The 23,650-nt window shown below is 41.0% G+C and overlaps 1 protein-coding gene across 1 annotated transcript in view; it reads right to left on the bottom strand.

Moving 5' to 3' along the window:
- Positions 1–23,154, bottom strand: part of B3GAT2 (beta-1,3-glucuronyltransferase 2) — a 310,877-nt gene extending 287,723 nt beyond the window's left edge. Inside the window, exon 1 of the mRNA XM_075340238.1 lies at positions 21,628–23,154. Within this exon, the coding sequence (XP_075196353.1) occupies positions 21,628–22,293 (666 nt within the window). The 5' untranslated portion in view covers positions 22,294–23,154. The remainder of the gene's footprint in view (positions 1–21,627) is intronic.
- Positions 23,155–23,650: the final 496 nt, after the last annotated feature.

Raw genomic sequence — 23,650 nt, 5'->3', positions numbered from 1 at the left:
GTATTTCAATCAACAAATGGATCCACATCTATACTATTAAGTACTTCTGAGTAATGTTCTCTATGACGCAGCTGCTTCTGAACATGTGCTACATAGTGACAGGAAAGCAGGAATCCCTCATATCTCTGTGCATGGGAGACATCATAACTACTTCAGAGTGAAGTGATGACAAGAGAGAAAAACTACAGAGGTGCACATTTTTGAAAAATACAGAAGTTACACAGTGTCCTGGACTTGTGTTATTCCATGTACATAAATACAATATAACAGCTTAATCTTAAAAATCACCTGAAATGGCAGGTACTCAGAATCTTCTTCTGTCAGACGACTAAGAATACATAATTTTGCCTTTTCTGCTATATTCTGACAGTTTATTGCCACTTGATGTTCACTGCCAATCATATCCAAACGTGCCCAGGTATACTGCACATTGACTCATTCATTTGTTAACGATTATTCCTGACCCCATACCCTACAGATGAGCGATAGGTTTCTTGAAGCATTCATATGTTTTCAAGAGTGACAGAAAACTGCTGCCGACAGCTCTGGTGGCAGCTTATCTTCGTTGAGAACAAGAGGCTTGGGCGTTGTAATTCAGTATGCTCAATTCTACTTTCCCTGACATTATTTTATGAGTATAGTTGAGAACGTGTATTAAAACGTGCAGACATCATGTCTCTAAAAAGTATAGACATACAAACACAATACTCAAGTTTTGTTAGACTAATATGACAGATATGGTGGGATCCCAGCTTTGTGGGGTGCTTAAACTAGAAATAATAAAAAAGTCAGGAACTTATAGAAAAAAAATGTACACCTCCTTTTTAGTATTGATTTTTTTTAAAACCAGATAAAGGTTTAAGAACGGTTAACAAATTAACACTGTAACTGAGCATAAAAAGATATAATAAACAAAATGTGTGGAGTCTAACAAAGAATAAAAACCGAGGAACTCCTTCTTAAGCACCTTTGAATACATTTCAATGCCTTCACAAGTTCATCTCTATGAGTCTACAGTTATAGTGAATGTAGCAGACAAAACGTTATATTGCAGAATCCACAAAGTAAAGGTCTCGGTGTCAGATAAATCTCCGGTATAATACCAAAACTGTCATGGGGAAATAACGCAATAAAACTAAAACAACTATGCTTGTGTTTCTTGCAGTGATGTAGTCAGGCTATTAAAGGGGTACACATAGGACTAAATTTAAAGAAGTTCAGTAGAGAAGGGGTTCTTTAATCACTTGCAAAAGTCTCTCTGGGTGAGAACAAGGCCAATATATAGATATAATAAAAGGTAATAATGAAGGTCTGAAATTTCGAGTGAGGTGGTCACCAAAAGATGGGATAGGATTTTGAAATTAGGTCTACTGTATATATCTTACTTGCTGGAAGCAAAAAAAGAAACTATTTTGGAAATTCAGATCAGTTTACTTGATGGCTTTAAATACAATGCAACCTGTGAATGGAAACCAAAATCAATAATGCCTGGCTAAAGTGGGCTTTACACGCTGCGACATCGCTAGCCGATGCTAGCGATGTCGAGCGTGATAGCACCCGCCCCCATCGTACGGCCGATATGTGGTGATCACTGCCGTAGCGAACATTATCGCTATGGCAGCGTCACACGCACATACCTGCCCTGCGACGTTTTTGTGACTGGCGAACCGCCTCCTTTCTAAGGGGGCGGTTTGTTCGGCGTCACAGCGACGTCACTAAGCGGTCACCCAATCACAGAGGAGGGGCGGAGATGAGCAGGACGAACTTCCTGCCCACCTCCTTCCTTCCTTATTGCTGGCGGGACGCAGGTAAGGAGAGGTTCCTCGTTCCTGTGGTGTCACACGTAGCGCTGTGTGCTGCCGCAGGAATGAGGAACAACATCGCTACTGCAGCAGCAACGATAATTGGGAATAAGGGGGCATGTCACCGATTAGCGATTTTGAACGTTTTTGCGATGATTCAAAATCGCTAATAGGTGTCACACGCAACAACATCACTAACACGGCCGGATGTGCGTCACAAAATCCGTGACCCCAACGAGATCGCTTTAGCGATCTCGTAGCGTGTAAAGCCACCTTAAGTAGGGGAAACTTATTATGAATAGATTAAGAAGCTATTGTGGCAAACAATACTATATGAACGGGATGTGTAAGCTCTCAAGCACAAAGATAGACAAATTACAGTAGTTTCAGGTGAGGTAAAGCCATTTTTTTTCCCAGAATCGAGGTGATATAAAAACTGCCTTTGAAGTCTAGTCCTGTAATCCAAGGCCTATGAGAAAGTTGAGGATGGAAATTGGTATGTGTAATGTCACAACTATTACACATCAGAAATTTTGGAGTAGAATACAGACTTAGACAAAAGGATCATTTCGAGTAGGCTTATACCACCATGATATAGGACAAAAGCAGCATGACCTTGGCTCCTAGAGACTGAGAAGTCTCTCAGGGATTGAGACACTTGAACATCCAAGTATGTAATTTGTCTCATCCATTTAGGAGAGAACAAAGAGACCCATGTATTTTGACAAAATTTCTAGTGGCAAGACATGAGTTGTTCAAAATTACTTTTATGAAAGCCAGTTGTTCAAGTCAAGAGCAGCTACTTACAATGTTTAGATGCTAAAGATGAGCAACTTTATTTCAGTTGAATTGAGTTCTACTTGAATTTTACAAAAATCAACATTCTGGAGAATATATATTTTTTTTAAAATCGCTGAACACAAATTCAACAAAATGGTGAAAAGTTGTGGCTGAACAGTAGAAGGCCAGCAAAAGGTTAACAAAAAATAAAAAGATATTCACCTCTCTAGCTGCCCCCACTACTCCCTGCCTGTATTCCTATCCTTCACACCACCACATAGCATTTGTTGGCTCAGTGTTCACTAGAGCAAGCTGGTCAAAAAGTTCAGTGGGCTTACACACAACTGTAAGGGGTACTTTGCACGCTGCGACATCGCAGGCCGATGCTGCGATGCCGAGCGCGATAGTCCCTGCCCTCGTCGCAGCAGCGATATCCTTGTGATAGCTGCCGTAGCGAACATTATCGCTACGGCAGCTTCACATGGACTCACCTGTCCTGCGACCGTCGCTCTGGCCGGCGACCCGCCTCCTTGTTAAGGGGGCAGGTCGTGCGGCGTCACTGCGACGTCACTGCGACGTCACATGGCAGGCGGCCAATAGGAGCGGAGGGGCGGAGATGAGCAGGATGTAAACATCCCGCCCACCTCCTTCCTTCCGCATATCCTACGGAAGCCGCAGTGACGCCGGTAGGAGATGTTCCTCGCTCCTGCGGCTTCACACACAGCGATGTGTGCTGCCACAGGAACGAGGAACAACATCGGACTGTCGCGTCAGCGTAATTATGGATTACGCCGACGCTGCACCGATGATACGATTACGACGCTTTTGCGCTCGTTAATCGTATCATCGAGCCTTTACACACTACGATGTCGCATGCGATGCTGGAAGTGCGTCATTTTCAATTTGACCACACCGACATCGCACCTGCGATGTCGCAGCGTGCAAAGCCCGCCTTAGTCCCGGTCTAGAGTGAACACCTAGAGATGTGATGGAGGGCTCGATGGACACCTGGCAAAGAGCAGTGGGGATGATTGGAAAGGTGAGCAATGACTATGTTTAAATTTCTTTTTTAATTTTTTGGTTGGTCGTGCTGCTCTCTGACAATTGGCCAGTCCTCTGTGCCTCTGTTGCATCTCCAAGACTATATTAACACTAGCATGGGGCTTTTGAATGCAAGCATGCCCTGTAGTTTGCTGCTTCAGGGCCTACCGTGGAGGACCGAACAGCAGGCAGGCAGCGAGCAAGAGGAGAGACCAGAGAGGTGAGTGGTAATCTTAGTATAAGCATATTCTTTCTTCTTTAGATCTTACTTTTATTATATTTTGGGAGCTAGAGAGATACCAGAGCATAATAAGTGAATTAAATGGGTTGTCAGCTACAACTGCTCCTTATTCTCCATGTGGTCCCCCATAAAAATAAAAAAGCCTATATTCACCTCCAGTGTCTGAACTCATGTTCACAGGGCCCACGTGACATTGTTATAACATGCGAGCTCCGTGACCAATCAGTGCCAGCTTCTGTGTAGCCACCTTCAGGCACAAGAGTAATTAACAGGAATGAAAGGCTGCTGCAGAGTTCACTTCCTGTTAATTTCTTATAATGTGACGCCCTGGACCCCAGGGGTCACAGGTCACTACACAACACCATACACCCCCTTCCCTGGACAGGTCACACCAGTCAAACATTAAATTCTTGTTGCCACCCTCCAGGGTTGATGTCCACACCAGGTGGGGCGGAGCCAGGCAGTTGGCCCCACCCACCGAGGAGTTCACAGCCTGGAGGCGGGAAAAATATAGTCAGTTAGTCCAGTAGTGGTCAAAGAGTCCAGTCCTGGGCAGGAGTGAGGAGTAAGAACTTTGTGTGTCTGGGTCAGAGCCCAGGCACTGCCAGCAAGGTCGGCAGACATTGGTGGCCGTCTGCAGGAGTTGGCAAAGGTCAGCGGAACCGTAGGACCGGGGTCAGGTGGTGGCCCGCTGGTACCGAACCGGGGAGCCGATTGGAGCCAAGCACCAAGCAGGGTACTCAGACCCCGACTAGGCTTAAAGCCAACCTCTCGTCAATTTCTCTGATTGCGGTCTAGACCTCAGGGGTTCATTCCCAATCAAGTCCCGACTGAAGGCAACAGCCCAACCATTTCGGATAAGTGCCACCGCCAAGGGCCAGAGATCCAAAGGGCCAGCGTCTGCGGGCAAAGGGGCTCCTCCGGCACATATACGTCGGGAGCGGACTACCGATGCCCAGGCATTGGAGTCAACATACAAACACAGGTGCAGGGAAACGACAGCCATCATCAACCCATCCAGAGAAACACTGCAGCCGGCTGCGGGCCCCGTCCATCCAGCCATTTGGTTTACCAGAGACTCTGTCCATCTGTGTCTGAGTAATGACACCAGTGCCATCCGGCACCACGCCGCGCTGCACCGCGACCCTGCACCCTGCGAGCCCCCATCCTACGGGAATCCAACCAGCCACCGGGCCCCGGGACCAACAGCCCCTACCCACGGAGGGGTCAACACCTAGCTGCTCCCCGCCATCTCTCCCGGGAACCCCGTCACCAGCAGCGGTGGTGCCCACCATCACCACAACCCGTGGGTGGCGTCATGAACTCTATCCATCCCAAAATCCCCTTTTCATTCGTGGGCGAGGAGCGCTGCTCGAGCTCCGGGTCCGGCCCCGCTCGAGCCACCGAGGAGAAGGCACCGGATCCGGGCGCGATCTCCCCAAGCTGGCCCCCGCCCTCGACAACTACCAACCAAGGAAGGGGATAAGGAAGCTATTAATAATTGGTTGCGTGATTTGCGTGTCATAACATTGTCACGTGGGCCCAGGAACTTGAGTTCAGCCACTGGAGGTGAGTATAGGCTTTTTTATTTTTATGGGGGGGCGCATGGAGAATAAGGCGGAGTTGTAGTGGACAACCCTTTTAATTCACTTATTATGCTTGGGCTGCCACCAGAGGTGAGTATAGGCTTACTTTCTTTGTAAGGGCACACATGGAGAATGAGAAGGGGGTTGTCCAAGTAGCGGACAACCCCTTTAAATTTATGGAGAATAACTTCTCTGTGAATCACATTTTCCAGGAAAAAAGCAAACTTGAATTTTGTCAGATCCCCTTATTTCTTTTAGATGCCACAATGCAAGTATGAGTATTTCCCCGAGCTGATCAATATACACTGTAATTGCCTAGTAATATTAGGTCACTTGTGTGTGCGGTGGATAAAGCTTATGTTTAATTAAGTAGATAGGAGGTAGAGTTACTAATTGAAAATAGCTTTGTTTTAATTATTGTTATTATTGAATCAATAGTATTTAATTTATAGTTGCCCAAGCCCTAGCCAACAGTTGGGTTAAAAGGAACCATACATACAAACTTAGAAAAGCTGTCCTGATGACCACTCCCCGTCCTGATACACCACAATGACAGCGGCAGAGGGGTGAGTGTAGCGGTGGCGGCGGCCCGGAGGTGGTGCACACACATCCTGAGCAGGTGACAGGGGGAAAGTGCGGCACACAGCATATGCTGTGGGCTCCACAAAGATGGTGCTGATCTCCTCCCTCTGCTATGATCTGGACAGCCCAGGGGGCTTGTCCATTTCACAGCAGAAGCTGTCTCTGTGTTAAGTATAGGGGTTGGAGCCCGACAACGGTCTTCTATGCCCAGGGTGCTGCCGTATTTGAGGTGAGTAACTGTTGTTACTCACAGCAAATCCAAGATGGCAGCCCCCAGTGTTTCAGTAAAACTAATATTAAATAAAAACTAAATAAACAGTGAATTTATTTTTGAATTAATAATACCTGATTTCATAATAACTATTATGAATAAAAAATAAAAAAACACGAGACCCTTCCTTTCATTTAGTTGCATTAACCCTGTAACAGTGTGCCCCTCCCCCGCATTTGCTCATGGTGTAATAGTCTGTCTCTCCTTGACTGTCCTGTATGTACTACTGGTGGGGGATTGTTTGTTCTTCTCAGCATGGGACTTCTCCAATCCACAACTTGGTAAACGAGAAAGAGCCAGGACTTCTAAAGTCCATTCATGTATCAAGTGTCCAGGGGGAGTTGGACTCTTCTGCCAACCTTAGGGGCTGATCCCAGGAGAGAAGAACAATGAGACCCATGTTAGTTCAGTTAGTTGGATCTCGGCTGGAGAAGAACTAGGATCTATAGCTGAGGCTGGATCCTAGGGCCTGTGTATGAACTATTACAGACTGGAGATCAGTGGCCACATGGGATTGTGTTTTGTTGTTCACCCTGTTGGACTCAAGGAACTCATATAAGGACCATTGCCATATTTTCCCGGGAATACCGGGAGATGCCCCTGGATCTTTTGTTTTGTTGTGGACTCCTTGCAGAATTTAAGGATCTATATTTATATTTGGTGCTTTATCTTTGTGCTTCCAATAAAGCCCTTTGGATTGTTCCTTGGCCTGGCGTCCCTTACTGCTCTTCCGCATACCCCGTCACAAACCACTTAACGACCGAGGGCAGTAATATTACATCCTAGCGGTCATAGTGTTACTGCCCGCGGTCTGCCGCCAGCAGCATGCCGCATTCGGCGCACATCTCAGCTGATTTTCACAGCTGAGATGTGTGCCTGCTAGGCACGAGCAGAATCGTTATCTCCTCATGCCGTTTAATCCCTTAAATGGCGCTGGCAATATGTGACAGCGCCATTATAACGGCATCCATGGTAAACTTTTACTTACCGGCCGATACTGGAAGTCACATGTTGTGATCACATGACTTCCGGTGGTTGTCATGGTAGCACAGGGTCATGTGATGACTCCTGTACTACACATGAATTACTTTCAGTTTCACTCGGCCCAGAGCCGAATTAAGCAGAAAGTGAGCGTATCTCCTGTTTACAGCTGTGTAGCTGTGATCAGCAGATAGGGCAGAGCGATCGGATTGCTGATCGCTATAGCCCCCTAAGGAAACTAGTAAAATAAAAAAAAGTAAACAAAAAGTTTTAAAAAATTAAAAAAAAACAAGAAAACCTAAAAGTTCAAATCATCCCCCTTTCGCCCCATTGAAAATTAAAGGGTTAAAAAAATAAAAAATATACACACATTTGATATCGTCGTATTCAGAAACCCCTGATCTATCAAAATATAAAATCAATTAATCTGATCAGTAAATGGCGTAGTGGCAAAAAAATTCCAAACGCCAAAATTACTTTTTTTTGTCGCCACAACTTTTGCGCAAAATGCAATAAAACGTGATCAAAATGTAGCATCTGCGCAAAAATGGTACAGTTAAAAACGTCAGCTCGAGACGCAAACAGTAAGCCATCACTGAGCCATAGATCCCAAAAAATGAGAACGCTACGGGTCACGGAATATGGCGCAAAACATGCCCCACTTTTTTCTGACAAATTTACGATTTTTTTTAACCCCTTATATAAAAGTAAACCTATACATGTTTGGTGTCTACGAACTCGCACTGATCTGAGGCATCACACCCACACATCAGTTTTACCATATAGTGAACACAGTGAATAAAATATCTCAAAAACAATAGTGCTATCGCACTTTTTTTGCAATTTTTCTGCATTTGGAATTTTTTTGCCATTTTCCAGTACACTATATGGTAAAATTTATGGTTTCATTTAAAAGTACCGCTCGTTCCGCAAAAAATGAGCCCTCCCATTACCATATTGCATGAAAAATAAAAAAGTTACGCCTCTCAGAAGAAGAATGGCGAAAAAAAAAAATGGAAAGCGAAAAATCGGCCGGTCGTGAAGGGGTTAATACATACAACCTTATGTTCTTCAAGATTGGTTAAATCACAACTATAAGACAAATATTCCATATTTTTTTTAATCATTATATATTTTAGAATCTATAACATTCACAATAGAAAACTGCTACAATGGTAATGCAGCAAATAGTGTCAAATTCTATTTACTTTTTCTTTTCCAACAATATTACTGATCTGATATTACTTGTGGTTATGGCAATGTCAGGATTTGCACTTAGACAAGAATAAATAAATCTGCTGTTGCATTTTTGCCCTAGATTTTAACAGAAAAAAGGCATTATTAAATAAGACTATTCATGCTTAAGAACACAGAAATGCAGCTAAGTGGAACATTTTAATGGATAAAGACAGCGAGAAAGACATGTATTCTATTGATAGTACTATATACTCGCACAATAGAAAAATTCTCATTTCTACACTTAAATCTTTGCTGTTACTGATTTTACTTACACACACATATATGCACATTATTAGCTGGGAAATATCATATTGTTCATACATTATGAATTTGGATTTGACAGAGCCAAGAAAGGTGGATGTTAAACGGGTTGTTCCCTTTCAATTTAATTTCTTCTCCGGCTGCAGCTTGTGAGAAAGAAACAAAAAACGCACTGTACTCATCTCCCCTGGGTCCACTGGCAAGTTCCCGTTCCTAATGTCTGGCAATAGCTGTGGTCCTGACATCAACTCATCTGTGCAGACGGGGTTATTAATGGGGTATTAACGCCTCAATAGGGCTTCTGAACTCACTGATTGACTGCCATGCTGTCCTAAATACAAAGTGGAACCAGTGGTAAAAAAATTGTTGAAAGGAAACCACTCCTTTACTACTGGGATGGGATTAATACTTCAGCTCTGAATTAGATTTCAGATTTTAGAGCTCACAAAGATGCACTAGATTCATTAAAGGGTGCATGCCTTGTTGCCCCTTGGGGACAGGGTGTTTTCTTTTTCATTCTTGTACTTGTTTTTTTCACACCCTTCTTGCAAGAGTCATAACTTTTTTAATTTTTCCATCAACATAGCCATTTGAGAGCTTTTTGGGGACAAGTTGTAGTTTTGAATGACTCCATTGATTTTACCAAGCTAAATATGTCCTGAAAAAATGTGAAACAAAATTCTAAGTGGGATGAACTAGTATAAAAAAATACAATCATGTCATTGTTTTTTTAGTTTGCTAATCATGGTGTTCATTACGTGGTAAAAAATGATCTGGCCATATGATTCTTCAGGTTAGTACTAATATAGTCATACCAAAAATTGATTTGTTTCAGTGGCTTACAAAATGTTCAAAACTTAAAGTAAAATGTTGTTGACCTCATTTTCTGAATGGGTGGCCTTATAATTGATACCATTTTGGTGTACATACAACATTTTGATAGGTTTTTTTATGCATTTCATAAGAGTGTGGTAACTGAAAAATTTCAGTTCCGATGTTTATTTCTAAACTGTTATTTTATTTTTTATAATTCCGTTGTTTATTTTATGGGTTAATTATTTTTAGATTTTACTAGAAATTAACTTTTATGGACGTTTGACAAAAATAGCTTTTAATTGTTATTTTATTTATTTATTTTATTGTTAAACTGGGAAAAAGGAGGGGATTCTAATTCATTATATATATATTTTTTAAAATCTTACATTTTTTACTCTATTTTTAATTCTCATAGGAAACTTGAACCTATGATCACTTGAAAAACTTGAATATCCCTGGATATTCTTTTGCATGTTTGTCACACTTAAATGTTTCAGATAACCAAACAAATTTAAAAATATTTGAAAAAAATAAAAACAAGTAAACACCAAATACAGTTTATAAAAGAAGGTCTTTATTATTAAGGGAAAAAGAAATCCAAACCTACAGGGCTCTGTGTGAAAAGTGATTGCCCCCAACTTAAAACAGAAATTAACCGTGGTTTATCACATGTTTGGGAAGCTGAGTTACATTTTCCTTGCCACTCTCAGAAAGGATTACGGCACAACTGTTCTCAATCAAGAAATCACTTAAATAGGACCTGCCTGACAAAGTGAAGTTTATCAAAAGATCCTCAAAACCTGGACATCATGCCGTGATCCAAAGAAATTCAGGATCAAATGGGAAACAAATTAATTGAGATCTATCAGTGAAGAAAAGGTTATAAAGCCATTTTTAAAGCTTTGGCACTCTAGCAAGCCACAGTAAGAACCATCATCCACACATGGCGAAAACATAGAACAGCGTTAAAGCTTCCCAGGGAGTAGTCAGTCGACCAAAATTACCCCAAGAGAGCAGCGACGAATCATCAAAGAGGTCACAAGAAACCCCACAACAACATCCAAAGAACTACAGGCCTCACTTGCCTCAGTTAAGTTAAGTGTTCATGACTCCGCCATAAGAAAAAGACTTGGCAAAAACAGTTTGCACAGCAGAGCTCCAAGAAAAAAATCATCACTGCTGAGCAAAAGGAACATAAAGGCTAATCTCAGTTTTGCCAGAAATCTTCATGATCATCCCCAAGACTTTTGGGAGAATACTCTACTTACGAGACAAAAGTTGAATATTTTGGAAGGTGTATGTCCCATTACATCTGAGGTAGACGTAACATAGCATTTTAGAAAAAGAACATCATACCAATAGTAAAATATGATGGTGGTAGTGTGATGGTCTGGGGCTGGTTTGCTGCTTTACAACCTGAAAGACTTGCTGTGGTAAATGGAACCATGAATTCTGCTGTCTACCTAAAAATTCTGAAGTAGAATGTCCAGCCATCTGTTTGTTACCTCAAGATGAAGCGCACTTGGGTTATGCAGAAGAATAATGATACAAAACACACCAGCAAGTCCTCCTCTGAATGGCTCAAGGGAAACCAACCAGTAGGATTTTCTCATATAAAACTAAAGGCTGCTAGCATGGTGAATAAAATCACATCTTCATATTCCAGATTGCATGTTTGATTGCAGAAAAAAAACACTCTAAAAGGTACAGAAATGTGTGCACTGTTTGTTTAACGTGTGTAGTGGGGCGGGCCTTTAGGGATCGGGTCCTTTGTATATTATCCTCCTCCTATGTCCTCCTGGCTTGCCACCTTTTCTTGATTTGAAATTCGCGCTGCGCCGCCATTTCAGATGTTGGCTGTGCATTTCCATTGTGATGTTGCCTTAGTTAAAATGGCGCCGGAGTAAGCACATGCGTGGACAATGATCTCGGCGCCATTTTATTGAAAACATTGTGGAGACAACTATGTGCAGCATTCGAAAAAATACAAAAAATTCCCCAAGCCAGCTTACCGGTACTCCCTGAAGTGTGAAATCCTCAGTATGGTCTGGGAACTGACCAAGGAACTGACCAAGGAAATCAGGGCAGGAGCCAACCTCGGAAGCTAAATGCAGAAAATAGTAATCTAGGTTCCAGCGGACAGATACCAAGACTCAGTAGATGTTCTTTAAAAAATTCTATTTGCCAAGCAATTTCATTGAAGTAATATAGTTAAAAATGGTTCCACACATAGGGCAAAAACCAAGTGTCAGATAGAGGTAGTTGTCTCCCAGACATTTTATAGAAAACATTGTGGAGACAACTGTATGCAGCATTGGTGCATGCGCAAATTTAATTTTTTTTTCATCTAAACACGCACTCCTGGAGCTCATTGTCATCTCCACAGTATCTTCAATAAAATAATGCCAAACATTACTGTATATGCATGCGCTGACTCCAGCACCATTTTATTGAAGACAACATAATAGCATTGCACACATGCTGCCAACACCAGCAATGGTGGCACAGTGCAAAATTTAAAGAGAAGGGGGCGAGCCAGGAGGACAGAGGAAGAGGAATATACACAGAGGACCTGACCCACAAAGGCCCGCCTCGCTATACATGTTAATCAAGCAATGCACACATTTTTGGACCTTCAAGAACATTTTTGTTCTCTTTAATCAAACATTGAATCTGGAAACTAAAGGTATGAATTTATTTCTCATGCTTGCGCCAGTATGGCACTACCTTTACTTTATATGGGAAAATTCTGGTGGTTGGTTGCCTTTCAAAAAAAACAAAATTAAGATTTTGGAGTCAAAGTCCTGACCTTAATCTGATGCAATGCTTGATGAGATGCTGTGGCATGACCTTTAAATAGGCTGTTCATGCTTGGAAACCCTCCAATGTGGCTGAATTACAACAATTCTAAAAAGATTAGGCGGCCAAAATTCCTTGAGAGGAAGACTCATTGCCAGTTATTGCAAACGCTTTATTGCAGCTGTTGTTTCTAGGGGTGGCCCTAAAAGTTATTTGGTTTACAGGGCAATCTCTTTTTCACACAAGGCCCTTTGGTTTAGATTTATTATTCTTTTAATAATAAAGACTTTCATTTATAAACTATATTTTATGTTTACTTGTGTTATCTTTGTCTAATATTTCAAATTGTTTGGTGATCTGAAACATTTAAGTGTGGCAAGCATGCAAAAGAATAAGAAATCAGGAAGGGACAAAGTTTTTTACACCACTGTAGTGTAAATATTGGTCTCCCGTGAAGCTCAGCCTGTGGCTGCCATCTTAGTACTTCACAGGAGCAGCCAGACCTCCAGCTGCCATAGTAACTCATCACATTCCAAGATTGCGTCGTTGGGGCTGATGGGAAATTATGTGTGGCAAACCAACGATAGCGCCTGTTAATGGCAATCAGTTACCAGGGTTTTACTATCTCATTGGAGAGCAGCATAATGTAGGAAAAGAGACCTTGACTCCGGCGATATGTCACTTACTTGCAGTTTTGATGAAATCCTTTTTTATCTGCTTCAGATCTACCAGTTCTCTGAATGTGGAGCTGTGTAAAACCCATCCCATACTACTGATTGACAGCTTTATGTCTACACTGCGCATAGGCAGAAAGCTGACAATGGTCGGGGTGGCATTATAAAGAGCTCATGAATATGGTGAACTACATTGCAACAGGTGTACTAGTCCTCTAATAATAATCACCTGCTTATAATACAGTGATTGAATCAAAACTAGAGCAAGCAGCTCAATAAGTAATACATGGCTGGAATCAGGGCCTCTGTCTATAGATTATACTGCTCAGGTTAGGTAGCAAAATCCGAGTTACAGATTCCGTTTAAATGCTGTTGTCAGTGATTGTCAGTAGCATCTAAATGGTTAAGCAGCAGTGATCAGAGCGATCTAGAAATGTTGATGTTGCAGGCAGATGTCAGCTGTAAAACACAGCCATCATGTGCCACGTTATCTCCTGAGCCTCTTCCACCCATTCAGACCCCAGCATGGATATACAGGTTCATCTCTTTGCACTAAGGGGTTAGTGAATTTGATGCATCTTGCTTAACCTGTATACATGTACTGTATATGAGATTTATACTCATACACATATGGCGTAATAGGTTAAAAACATTATTGGATTTAGTGATATTGACAAGAATTCAGCACAAAACAGAGGATGTGCCTTTAATTCTTTATCAACACGATCTGTCAAGAACAAACATTTTTAAGAGCCACAGAGGGAGATCCATAGTTTTATTTATGGGCGCCATATTTCAGTCCTTTTTCACCAGACAGAGTGATAACAGTTTCAAGAGAAAGATCAATCCTTTCCATTACAAGATATGTCAAGCTTGAAATGATCCATTTGAATTAGAAAGTTTCCTTTGTTTTGTTGGTTTTATAGATGAGGCTATTCAAAGCTGTAATGGGAGCAGTAATGAACAGTGATTTATGGAAAATGTGGGAACAAATTACCACTGCATAGTGCAGACATGATATTCCATAAGAGATGCTTATGGTTACCAGTGATTAAATATAGAACAATGTAGGAAAAAGCTCTTCAAAAGTAGAGAAAGCAGAGCTGGAGGAAAATGCAAATCTAAGGAAGACATCACAAAGTCAACACCATCGTAAGGAAAACGATGAATAATGCAGCATTATCAATGAAGTGTCGTGGCTTATACAGACATACGCATTTACTACAAATTGTGCACTTGATATACTTTACACTATAGACAGATCTTTCATTGGACTTTTTTTTTTACGAAATGTAATAAAAGGCAACAAAACCAACAAAACCAATGAAGGATCTTCTTCCTATTGTGCTTTTTTTCATCAGATTCTATTCCCCAAGTAGCCAATATCCTCAATAATGTTTTCCTTCTCGGTTTGATCTTTATACTGTATGTGTATGTAATATTGGAGTGGTTTAAACTCAACCCTTGACAAAAATGAAGGAACCAGCACACATGAAGAATGTTCACCATGGCTTTTTACAGCTATTTCAGTTATTTAAAATGATGTAAAATGTACATTTTAGCTTTGTGAAATATACTGTAAACAAGTAAAAGGAAATTGTTTCAGTTAAAGGGAACCTGTCACCAGATTTGGGCCCTATAAGCTGTGGCCACCACCACCGGGCTCTTATATACAGCATTCTAACATGCTGTATATAAGAGCCCAGGCTTCTGTGTAGAACATAAAAAAACACTTTATAATACTCACCTAGGGGGTCGGTGTGGTGCAAACTGGTCAGATGGGTGGCACTGTTCTCCGGGACCGGCGCCTCCTCTTTCGGCCATCTTAGTCCTCCTTCTTCTGAAGCCTGGGCGCAGGACGCATCCTATGTCATGCACACTGGCCTGCATTGAGGTCTTGCGCAGGCGCACTATAATACTTTGATCTGCCCTGCTCAGGGCACATCAAAGTGTGCCTGTGCGGCACTTCAATGCCGGCGAGGGTGTATGACGTAGGATGCATTATGCACGCTGGCTTCAGAAGAAGGAGGACAAAGATGGCTGAAAGAGTAGGCGCAGGTTCCGGAGAATGGCGCCACCCATCTGACCAGTTTGCATCGCACCGAACCCCTAGGTGAGTATTATAAAGTGTTTTTTATGTTCTACACAGCGGCCTGGGATCTTATATACAGCATGTTAGAATGCTGTATATAAGAGCCCAGTGGTCGTGGCTGCAGCTTATAGGGCCCAAATCTGGTGACAGGTTCCCTTTAAGAGTGTTTTTTTTTCCAAATCAAATGGAGGAAAAAAATATGGAATCACTCAATGTTAAAAAAAAATCCCAGTAAACAATTTCCTCCTCCTTGGACTTCTATGATGGTCTGAATATTTTAAGGTATGGATTTAACCTAATAAACAATGGGGTAAATTTACTTTGGTGTGTCTCAAACTCCATGGAAAATGTACGAAATGTGCTAAATTCAATGAATTTTAAACTTATACAAACACTTTTTGCCTTCAATAGTGGGAGCAGTTTTACTATCTGGTCTATGCTTGTGTTGTCTAAATATCTAAAGGGATTTGTAACATTACACAGCCTATTTCTTTGTGTTTTCAGTTCTAATCAAAGATGAGCGGATACATTGAAGTTTGGTTTGGCGGCTTCATCCGGACTTTAGATAAAGTTTGGTTTGGGACCCAGACTTGACCTGAACCCCAATGGAAGTCACTTATTGGGTAGTTTGGGTCTCCATCCACATACAGTCAGCCATAAAGAGAACACTTCCAGGGAAAGGAGGGCGGGAATTTTCCAAATTCTTTTTGCCGCAGACTACATCCAACCATACTGTTGTCACCCCCAGTGCGAACTGGCAGTGTGAGAGCGGCGGACGCTGGTAACGCAGGTAAATATCGGGTAACCAAGGAAAGGGCTTCTTGGTTACCCGATATTTACATTGGTTACCAGCATCCGCAGAAGCCGGCTCCCTGCTCCCTGCACATTTAGTTGTTGCTCTGTCGCTGTCACACACAGCGATGTGTGCTTCACAGCGGGAGAGCAACAACTAAAAAATGGTCCAGGACATTCAGCAACAATCAATGACCTCACAGCAGGGGCTAGGTTGTTGCTGGAGGTCACACACAGCAACATCGCTAGCAAGTTGTGCCTCAGCAGCGATGCTGCTAGCGATGTTGCTTAGTGTGACGGTACCTTAAGTGTGCGAAACTCCAGATAGAGACAGGTCGATTGAGTTGTGCTTTCTTCTTCTACTATCTCGCTACAATTTGCGTATATCCTGTCTTTTCTTTGTTTCTACTACGACAGCACAGCTTGTGGTCTGTCTCTCTATGTTTTTAGTTATTAGTGTTTCCTTTTACACTGCTGTCGGGTCTGTGGGAAGTCAACACAGACAAAAGTGCGCCATTTATTAATCACCTGCAACGGTTGTTGTCTGCTCTGCACTCTGGGCTCTTAGCTACTAATTGCTATCTTTAGCACAGTGGACCCCGGGTTGCGCTTAGGATTTACACATTATACTTCCTAAACCACCAACACCGTAACAGTTACTTCCACATTGAGTAGTGATAGAGGCAGGTGATGTCACATCTACCGCATCCTGCCGAGCTGTGTTCACCAATAGCAGGTATCATGTACCTGTTCTATTCTAGTCAATGATACAGGTGTGTAAAAGCAGTGCTGAATTCTTGATATATACAGAAAATGATCAAAGAAAAACGACCGTACATAACACCATAAAATTTATGATATAAAATGACAAGTGCATATATTCAAATAGTGTGTGGGTCACATGGATGTAGCCAACCTACGGGGATAATATATAGCAATCATGTTTCGCGCACGTTTCGGCGTCACCTTCATCACATTTCGACGTGTGCATTGGGGCTGGCGTCATGTGTGTACACAGGTCTTCTCCTGCACAGGTAAATACTTCCTAATTATCATGCCTCTTTTTGACCGGTTTTGTCATATACCTGCCCTGGATATTAATGTCTAACAAGCCATACAAGTGATACCTTTTTGCTGTAATTATACATTTTTCACAGTATTTTTTCACAGCGTATTTACAATGCACAATACAGCTATTATCACTGTACATACCAATGTAAGAGTTATTAACAGTATATATAGTTTTGACCCCCAATAATATCATTAGTCAGCTCTTCACTTACCCTATATATATATTTTTATACACAGTTAAATAATTTAACAGCTATAGTATTCTTGTATCCAATTCAATACCTATGCAGTGATACCTGTTTGTGACTTTTTAATATTTATACATGTGATGCCCCTGTTCTAGTTATTCTGCCAGTCGGCAATCATTTTTAATCACTAATAAAATTGCTACCTTTGACCAAATCGGTTTCTCTTAGAATTTTTTGTTCTAAAAATTTGGTGCCTTGAATTCTTCATACAGCTGACTTTGAGCAAGATAGTTTGCCACACTACATGTTGGAATTCCATTATAAAATTATTTTAAAATCCTTTTTGTTGTTTCAATTCCTAACTCAATTTAAGGTCACATTTGATTTCCATTAGGTGAACCCAACAGTTATTTAAGGTATTTAGCACCCATTTCAACTGCAGTTTTTTTTTCTTCCTCTACTTGATGTGGAATAAAGTATGGAATTTATTTTGCATATTTTATTGATGATTCTAGAATCTTCAGCTATTAAATATTGTTTGGTGTCATCTGTCAACTGAGTATTTGCTATCAAGTAAACAAAGCTGGGTGAACGAGTTCCATTGTGGTGATTTCAATTTTTTTTTCCCAGGGGTTGTAGACTTATAGTGTGAAGCAATTAGTAAATACTTCACCACATAGGGGCATCCACTTACGCACCTTAGCTTTTCTGGATACTTATTGTAGAATTGTTATGGTTCCAGATTTTCCATTCTATTTCAATGCACAATAATGCTCTTAGAAACTTTATTTTTATTTTTCAATATTTATAGTTGTACAAATAAACTATTAACACTTGTTTTCTCATTAACACTTATTTTTTTTAATTTTCCTCCCAGTTACAAATGTATTCATATCCCATGTACTTTTCCACAAATCTGGCCTTTATGGAAGGCTGCCAAGAAAGCCATTCTTAAACGCAGGCTATAATTAGCCCCGTTATCATTTAGAAAAAAAATCTATGGTGGGGATACAGCTAGCAAGTGGAACAAGGGGCTCTGTTCAGATGAGACTAAAATAGAACTTTTTGGTCTCAATGCAAAACATTATGTGTGGCAGCAAAATAACATTGTACGTCAACCTTAAAACACCATCCCCACCATCAAACATGATGGTGACAGGCAGCATGATGCTCTGTGGATGCTTTTTCAGTCAGTGTTGATGGGGAGATGAATGAAGCTAAATACAGGGCAATTCAGGAGTAAAATCTGTTAGAGGCTGCAAAAGACTTGAGATTGGGGTGTAGGTTTACCTTCCTGCAGGACAATGATCCCAATCATACAGCCAGAGCTATGATGGAATGTTTTAGATCAAAGCATATTCATGTGTTTGAATGTCCCTGTCACAGTCCAGACCTAAATCTCAGCTAGATGTGCAAAGCTGGTAAAGACATATCCCAAAACACTAACAGCAGTAATTGCAGCTAAACATGGTCTTAAAAAATATTGAGTCAAATACAAATGCGCCTCACAATTTCCAGATTTATATATTTAACATATTTAGAAAACCATGTAATATTTTTTTTTACTGTTCACAAATACTTGCTGCTTTGTCTTGGTATATTACAAAATCCCAATAAAATAATTTTTTTGTGGCTGTGACATTAAAAAATGTGGAAAAGTTCATGGGTTATGAATAATTTTTTGAAGGACTGTATATATAATAGAATATACTGATAATAATCATTTTGAAATGCAGGTCGAAACAGAGTCATTAACTGAAACAACTGTAAACTGGATGAGGAACTGTCAATTCTGGTATAAAGCTAAGGCTGCGGAAGATAATTTCATGTCACAGGACATTCTCCCTTCATGATAAAACACAAGGTATTTAAATAGCATCAGCAAGATCTCTGCCAAACAAAGATTTCAAAGCAGACTATGGTTTCAAGATGTGCTGTTCCAGGTCTTTTGAAGAAGCGCCAAGAAATGGGCAATGTTGAGGAAAGTAGATGTAATGTTCAACTAAGGAAACTTAGTGCAGCAGATGAATTATTTCCCATTCATCTGCTGCACGTTATGCTTATTTCCTATCAAAACCAAAAATAAAGTAGCAGCCCAAACTTAAGGAAAGTCCACAATGCTTTACTTTTGCCTGTTGATACTTATTATTGTACTGCTCTTCAACCCTTTGGCAAAGGAACTGCCTTCTGTTACAGCCAAATATTTCAAAGTTAGACCCATCAGTTGAAAGTACCTAATGCCATTTTTCTGCTAAGTTTCCTTTTTTTCACAGTTGTCACTTGGCCTTGTTTCTATGTTGAAGGCATTGTTTTTGGCCACAATTCTTCCATGAGCACCACTTCTCACCAGACCTTTCTGAACAGAAGATTGGTGTAGGTGGGTCACACACTGCTTGCCACCATTGATGAGCTTATGGCACTGCTGGAAATATAACAATTTCAAAAGGAAATAAGCATGATGTGTCGTTCATCTGCTGCACCAAGTTTTCAGGCCACTGCATCTACAATCTTAATGTTGCTTAATTTCTTGGTGGCCTCAGTACTGAGAAACACAGGCAAACTTATCCATCATGTAATACCATTAGGGAGGCATTTTATTGGCTCCAAATGTATTTTGCAGCAGGAAAATGATCCCAAGCATATAGCCAATGTAATGAAGGCCTATCTTCAGCATAGGGAGGAACAAGGAGTCCTGGAAGTGCTGATTTGGCCCCCACGAAGCCCTGATCTCAACAACATGGAGTCTGTCTGGGATAACATGAAGAAACAGAAAAATTTGCATAAGCCTACATCCACAGAAGATCTGTTGTTAGTTCTCCAAGATGTTTGGAACAACTTCCCTACAGAATTCCTCCAAAAACTATGTACAAACAAAAATCAAAGTTGTTATGAAAGCAAAGGGTGATCACACCAAATGTTGATTTTCTTTAGATCTCTTTTTTGCTCATTCACGTAATTGTATTTTGGTAACTGATACAAATAAACTAACATTCTGTTTTTAAAGCATTCTTACTTTGCAGCATGTTTTTCATACATTGCATAGTACTAAATATAAATTAAATAGTTTTTGTAGGAAATATACAAACATGCAAACAATTAGTATACTGTAAAACTATGAAACCTACATTCTCAAGTTCTAAAATTAAACCTTTACCTCTGCTGTGAATTTATGAGGCGCCACAATAAGGCAACACATTAACTGACATCGCTTACTAAGAGCGAGCACTAAACACAAAGAACAGATTTTCACAACTTGGCGCACTGACTCCCTCTGCAGACAGTTTCATTATTTCATGATACTGGTGGTTACAGTAAAAATATATTTTCTGCTTACAAAAAATGGTGAATTTAATAATCTGAAAATGCTCTGATAAACTTAGTGTGTCGTGCTGTAAGTCTCCATCACAATCTCACAATCATACTTATCAAACATATGAAGCTAACAGTTTTGGACACGGTGGAGTGAAAAGCAAAACTCTATTCACATCCTGATACTCAATGACAGACCACAGTATTCTATTTTATATTCCAAAACATTTGAGCTTGAATGCCATTAATATACCTATTACATGTAATGTCTGCCTATTTTATCTAACCATTCACTTGTAACAGCTAAATATATTTACATATATCACTTTGCAAAGAATTGCATTTTCCCTTTAATATAAGTAGGATCTTCTCAAGCCAAGAATAGCGTACACATTTATACTAATTTGCTATTTAATATGATAGTGCAGTTTGTAAGAGGAGCATGCTGACTTAATATTCCAGACATGCCAGCTGTGTATGGCTCTTGAGGGAGGGGAACAGCAGGGTATTCCTGGAATCAAGAAGTTTGCTGGAGGCATCAGCTGTAGTGTGTATGGAACTGTCCACCAGCTCCGGTGCTGAAAGTGTCAGCCAGGTAACTTGTGTCTATGGGACCTGTTATACTGTGCCCATAATCAGGCATGTTAGAGATAAGTATCATTTACGCCACATAGGCTTGGTGGGGTTGTCCACATTTGGGCACAATTTATTTTCTTGTTTAAATCCATGTAGTTTGGGCTAAAAATCATTTTTGTAATTCAAAATGTAGTTCCTTTTGCTTTTATAGCCTTTGTATTGCTGGCTGCAGAATGAGTTAACTGAGAATTCATCAACAAGAGTATTCTATGAGCTAATGGCCGATGTTTGTAATTCTTTTATCTGTCCTTTATAGCTCCTACACAGCTGATTTCTGACCACAGATCACATCAACGTTGACTATGCAAGAAACAAATAGCCTGTAAAAGCAAAACGGTGCAACATATTGAATTAAACCCAATGGCAAAAATGATTTTTAGCTCCAAATACATGTATTTAGATAAAAAAAATTTGGCTAGTTATGATGAGATGAATAATGGACAGTTTACACATATATGGAAAATACCTCCTGGAATAGCTCCAGACTGTAAGTGTTATCATCATCTGCAAAGAAGACAACTCCAGCTGGGTACTCCTGCTGTACAGGTGCCTGGGCTCCTGAGCGCTGAGAATGATGAGGAGTCTTAGGTTGATATTGCTGCCTAAGCCAAGCCAGTCCTGCATTCCTCTGTTCTGTAGCTCTGGGTAAACCAGAACGTTTATATCTCCTTGGTGTGGGAACATGCAGGTGAGTCGCCCTTACACCTGCTCCAGCCAAAAAGCGGCTGACCAAATCTGTTGGATGTGGCGCATCCTCTACCACTATCCAATGTAAACGTGGGACCTGCCGGAATGTGTTGGCTAGGCGAGTAAGTTCTGCCTTCTGCACCGGTCGGCTGTAAGTAGGGGTAATGGCATATACAACAGGCATACTATTATTCTTAGCACAATGGTTATCAGAGCTGGTCAACAGTTCTTGATTAGGGGTCCATGAAGCCATGCTGGTGTCACTTGGCTGGGGTCTCATCAAAGCTGCGCGACCAATTCTATGCTTCCAGTATGGAGAATAGTGGCGTGCAGTGGGTACTCTATTGGAATTAGAAGGTCTCCTGGTATCAATATCAATAATAATAACAACAATCAATACCCAAGGAAGAAGAATGAAGAAGCGACTGTAGAAGACAGACTTCATCCTGCTATTTAGAAAAGTAAAACCAAGTCCAGCAGAGAATAAAACTCAAGCAGACTTAATATTCTTGCAGTGTAAACTCCAGTGAGATGGGGGAAATCCAGAAGATGCAAATAAACCAGAATGACAATTCCCATACAATTTCTTAATCTTTGTTACATTGTGTAAATAAACAGAAGACAGGCTGCAGCTGAAGAAAATGCTCTTCTATTGCCATAACTCCGCTTAAAGCAATTGTTTCTATGGGTGCTTGAGAGTCATTATAAAGCCCCTCTACGTGTCACTGACTTCGTTCTCCAAGCCACATGAAATCCAAATCAAGTCATGTCATTAGCTTCTCAGAAGATCGCTCCAATTATCTCCGAAGGATTGCTTCATTGATAAACTCAAAGTGCTCAGGACGGCAACAAGGAGAGCGTTAACCCTCAGAATACAAGGCTAAGACATCTAATAGATGTTATTCTTGTCCCCGAAACTTCTTGTCTTTTCAGCATCCATGTGCTCAGGATTCTGTAAAGAGCACAGTAAGACATCTCCAAGTAGGTCGCCTCTGCCAGCACAACATGGGCAGCAGCCAGGTCACAAGGACTGGTGAATTGTTTGCTGCCTTTGTTATTGCTGGTGCTGCCTGGAAAGCTGTGTAGAGTTGGGCTGTGATTCTGGAATAAGAGCCTCAGTGATGCTCTGAATGAGGCTGACTTGGATAGCTGCTCCCTGCATCACTCTCTTCTCCCACCTCCTCTCTTCTTTGTTTCTCTTTCTTTGCAGTCCGATGAGCTGCTGGGTGGGGAAGAGGGAGGAGAAGAATACAGGGACCCCCTGTGGCTGGCAATGAGAAATGAGATTGAAAAGCTCTTCTGGTGTCACTGATTTTGCCACTCACAGATAGATTTCTCCTTGTTCCAGCCTCCTATTGTTTAATTTGTGCTGTTTTTAATCTCTGCTTCCTGAGCTTGGACTAGAGCACTTCACCATGAACCGTAGAGCTGACACTTGCCCATCATGTCTACGTACTTGACAACTCAAGTGGAGGGAGAGAAGGGAGATAGATGTGTGCAGATGTACTTGATCGAAGGCTGCAGAGGAGAATGGAACTGTACAAGGACATTTACAAGTTTCAATCGAATAATCTGTACAAATAGACCTTTTATACGGTTCTTGTTTAAACACTTTTAATTACTGTAAGTGTTCCTTCTTCAAGGTGGAATTAAGTAGAGTGTTCTAAGAAGAAAAACACAAGATCTACTCAGCCACATAGGCAGGTGTAGCAGAGCTGAGCTAGTCAAACATGGGCTATGTTTAGCAGATTTATGGCTTTATGGTGATTTTGCACAGTAAAGCAGACATTACTGAGTGCACA

Source organism: Anomaloglossus baeobatrachus, chromosome 3 (assembly GCF_048569485.1).
Source record: "Anomaloglossus baeobatrachus isolate aAnoBae1 chromosome 3, aAnoBae1.hap1, whole genome shotgun sequence".
NCBI lineage: Eukaryota > Metazoa > Chordata > Amphibia > Anura > Aromobatidae > Anomaloglossus > Anomaloglossus baeobatrachus.
Note: the sequence above shows the minus strand (reverse complement) of the source record. Positions and strands in the feature narration are given on the sequence as shown.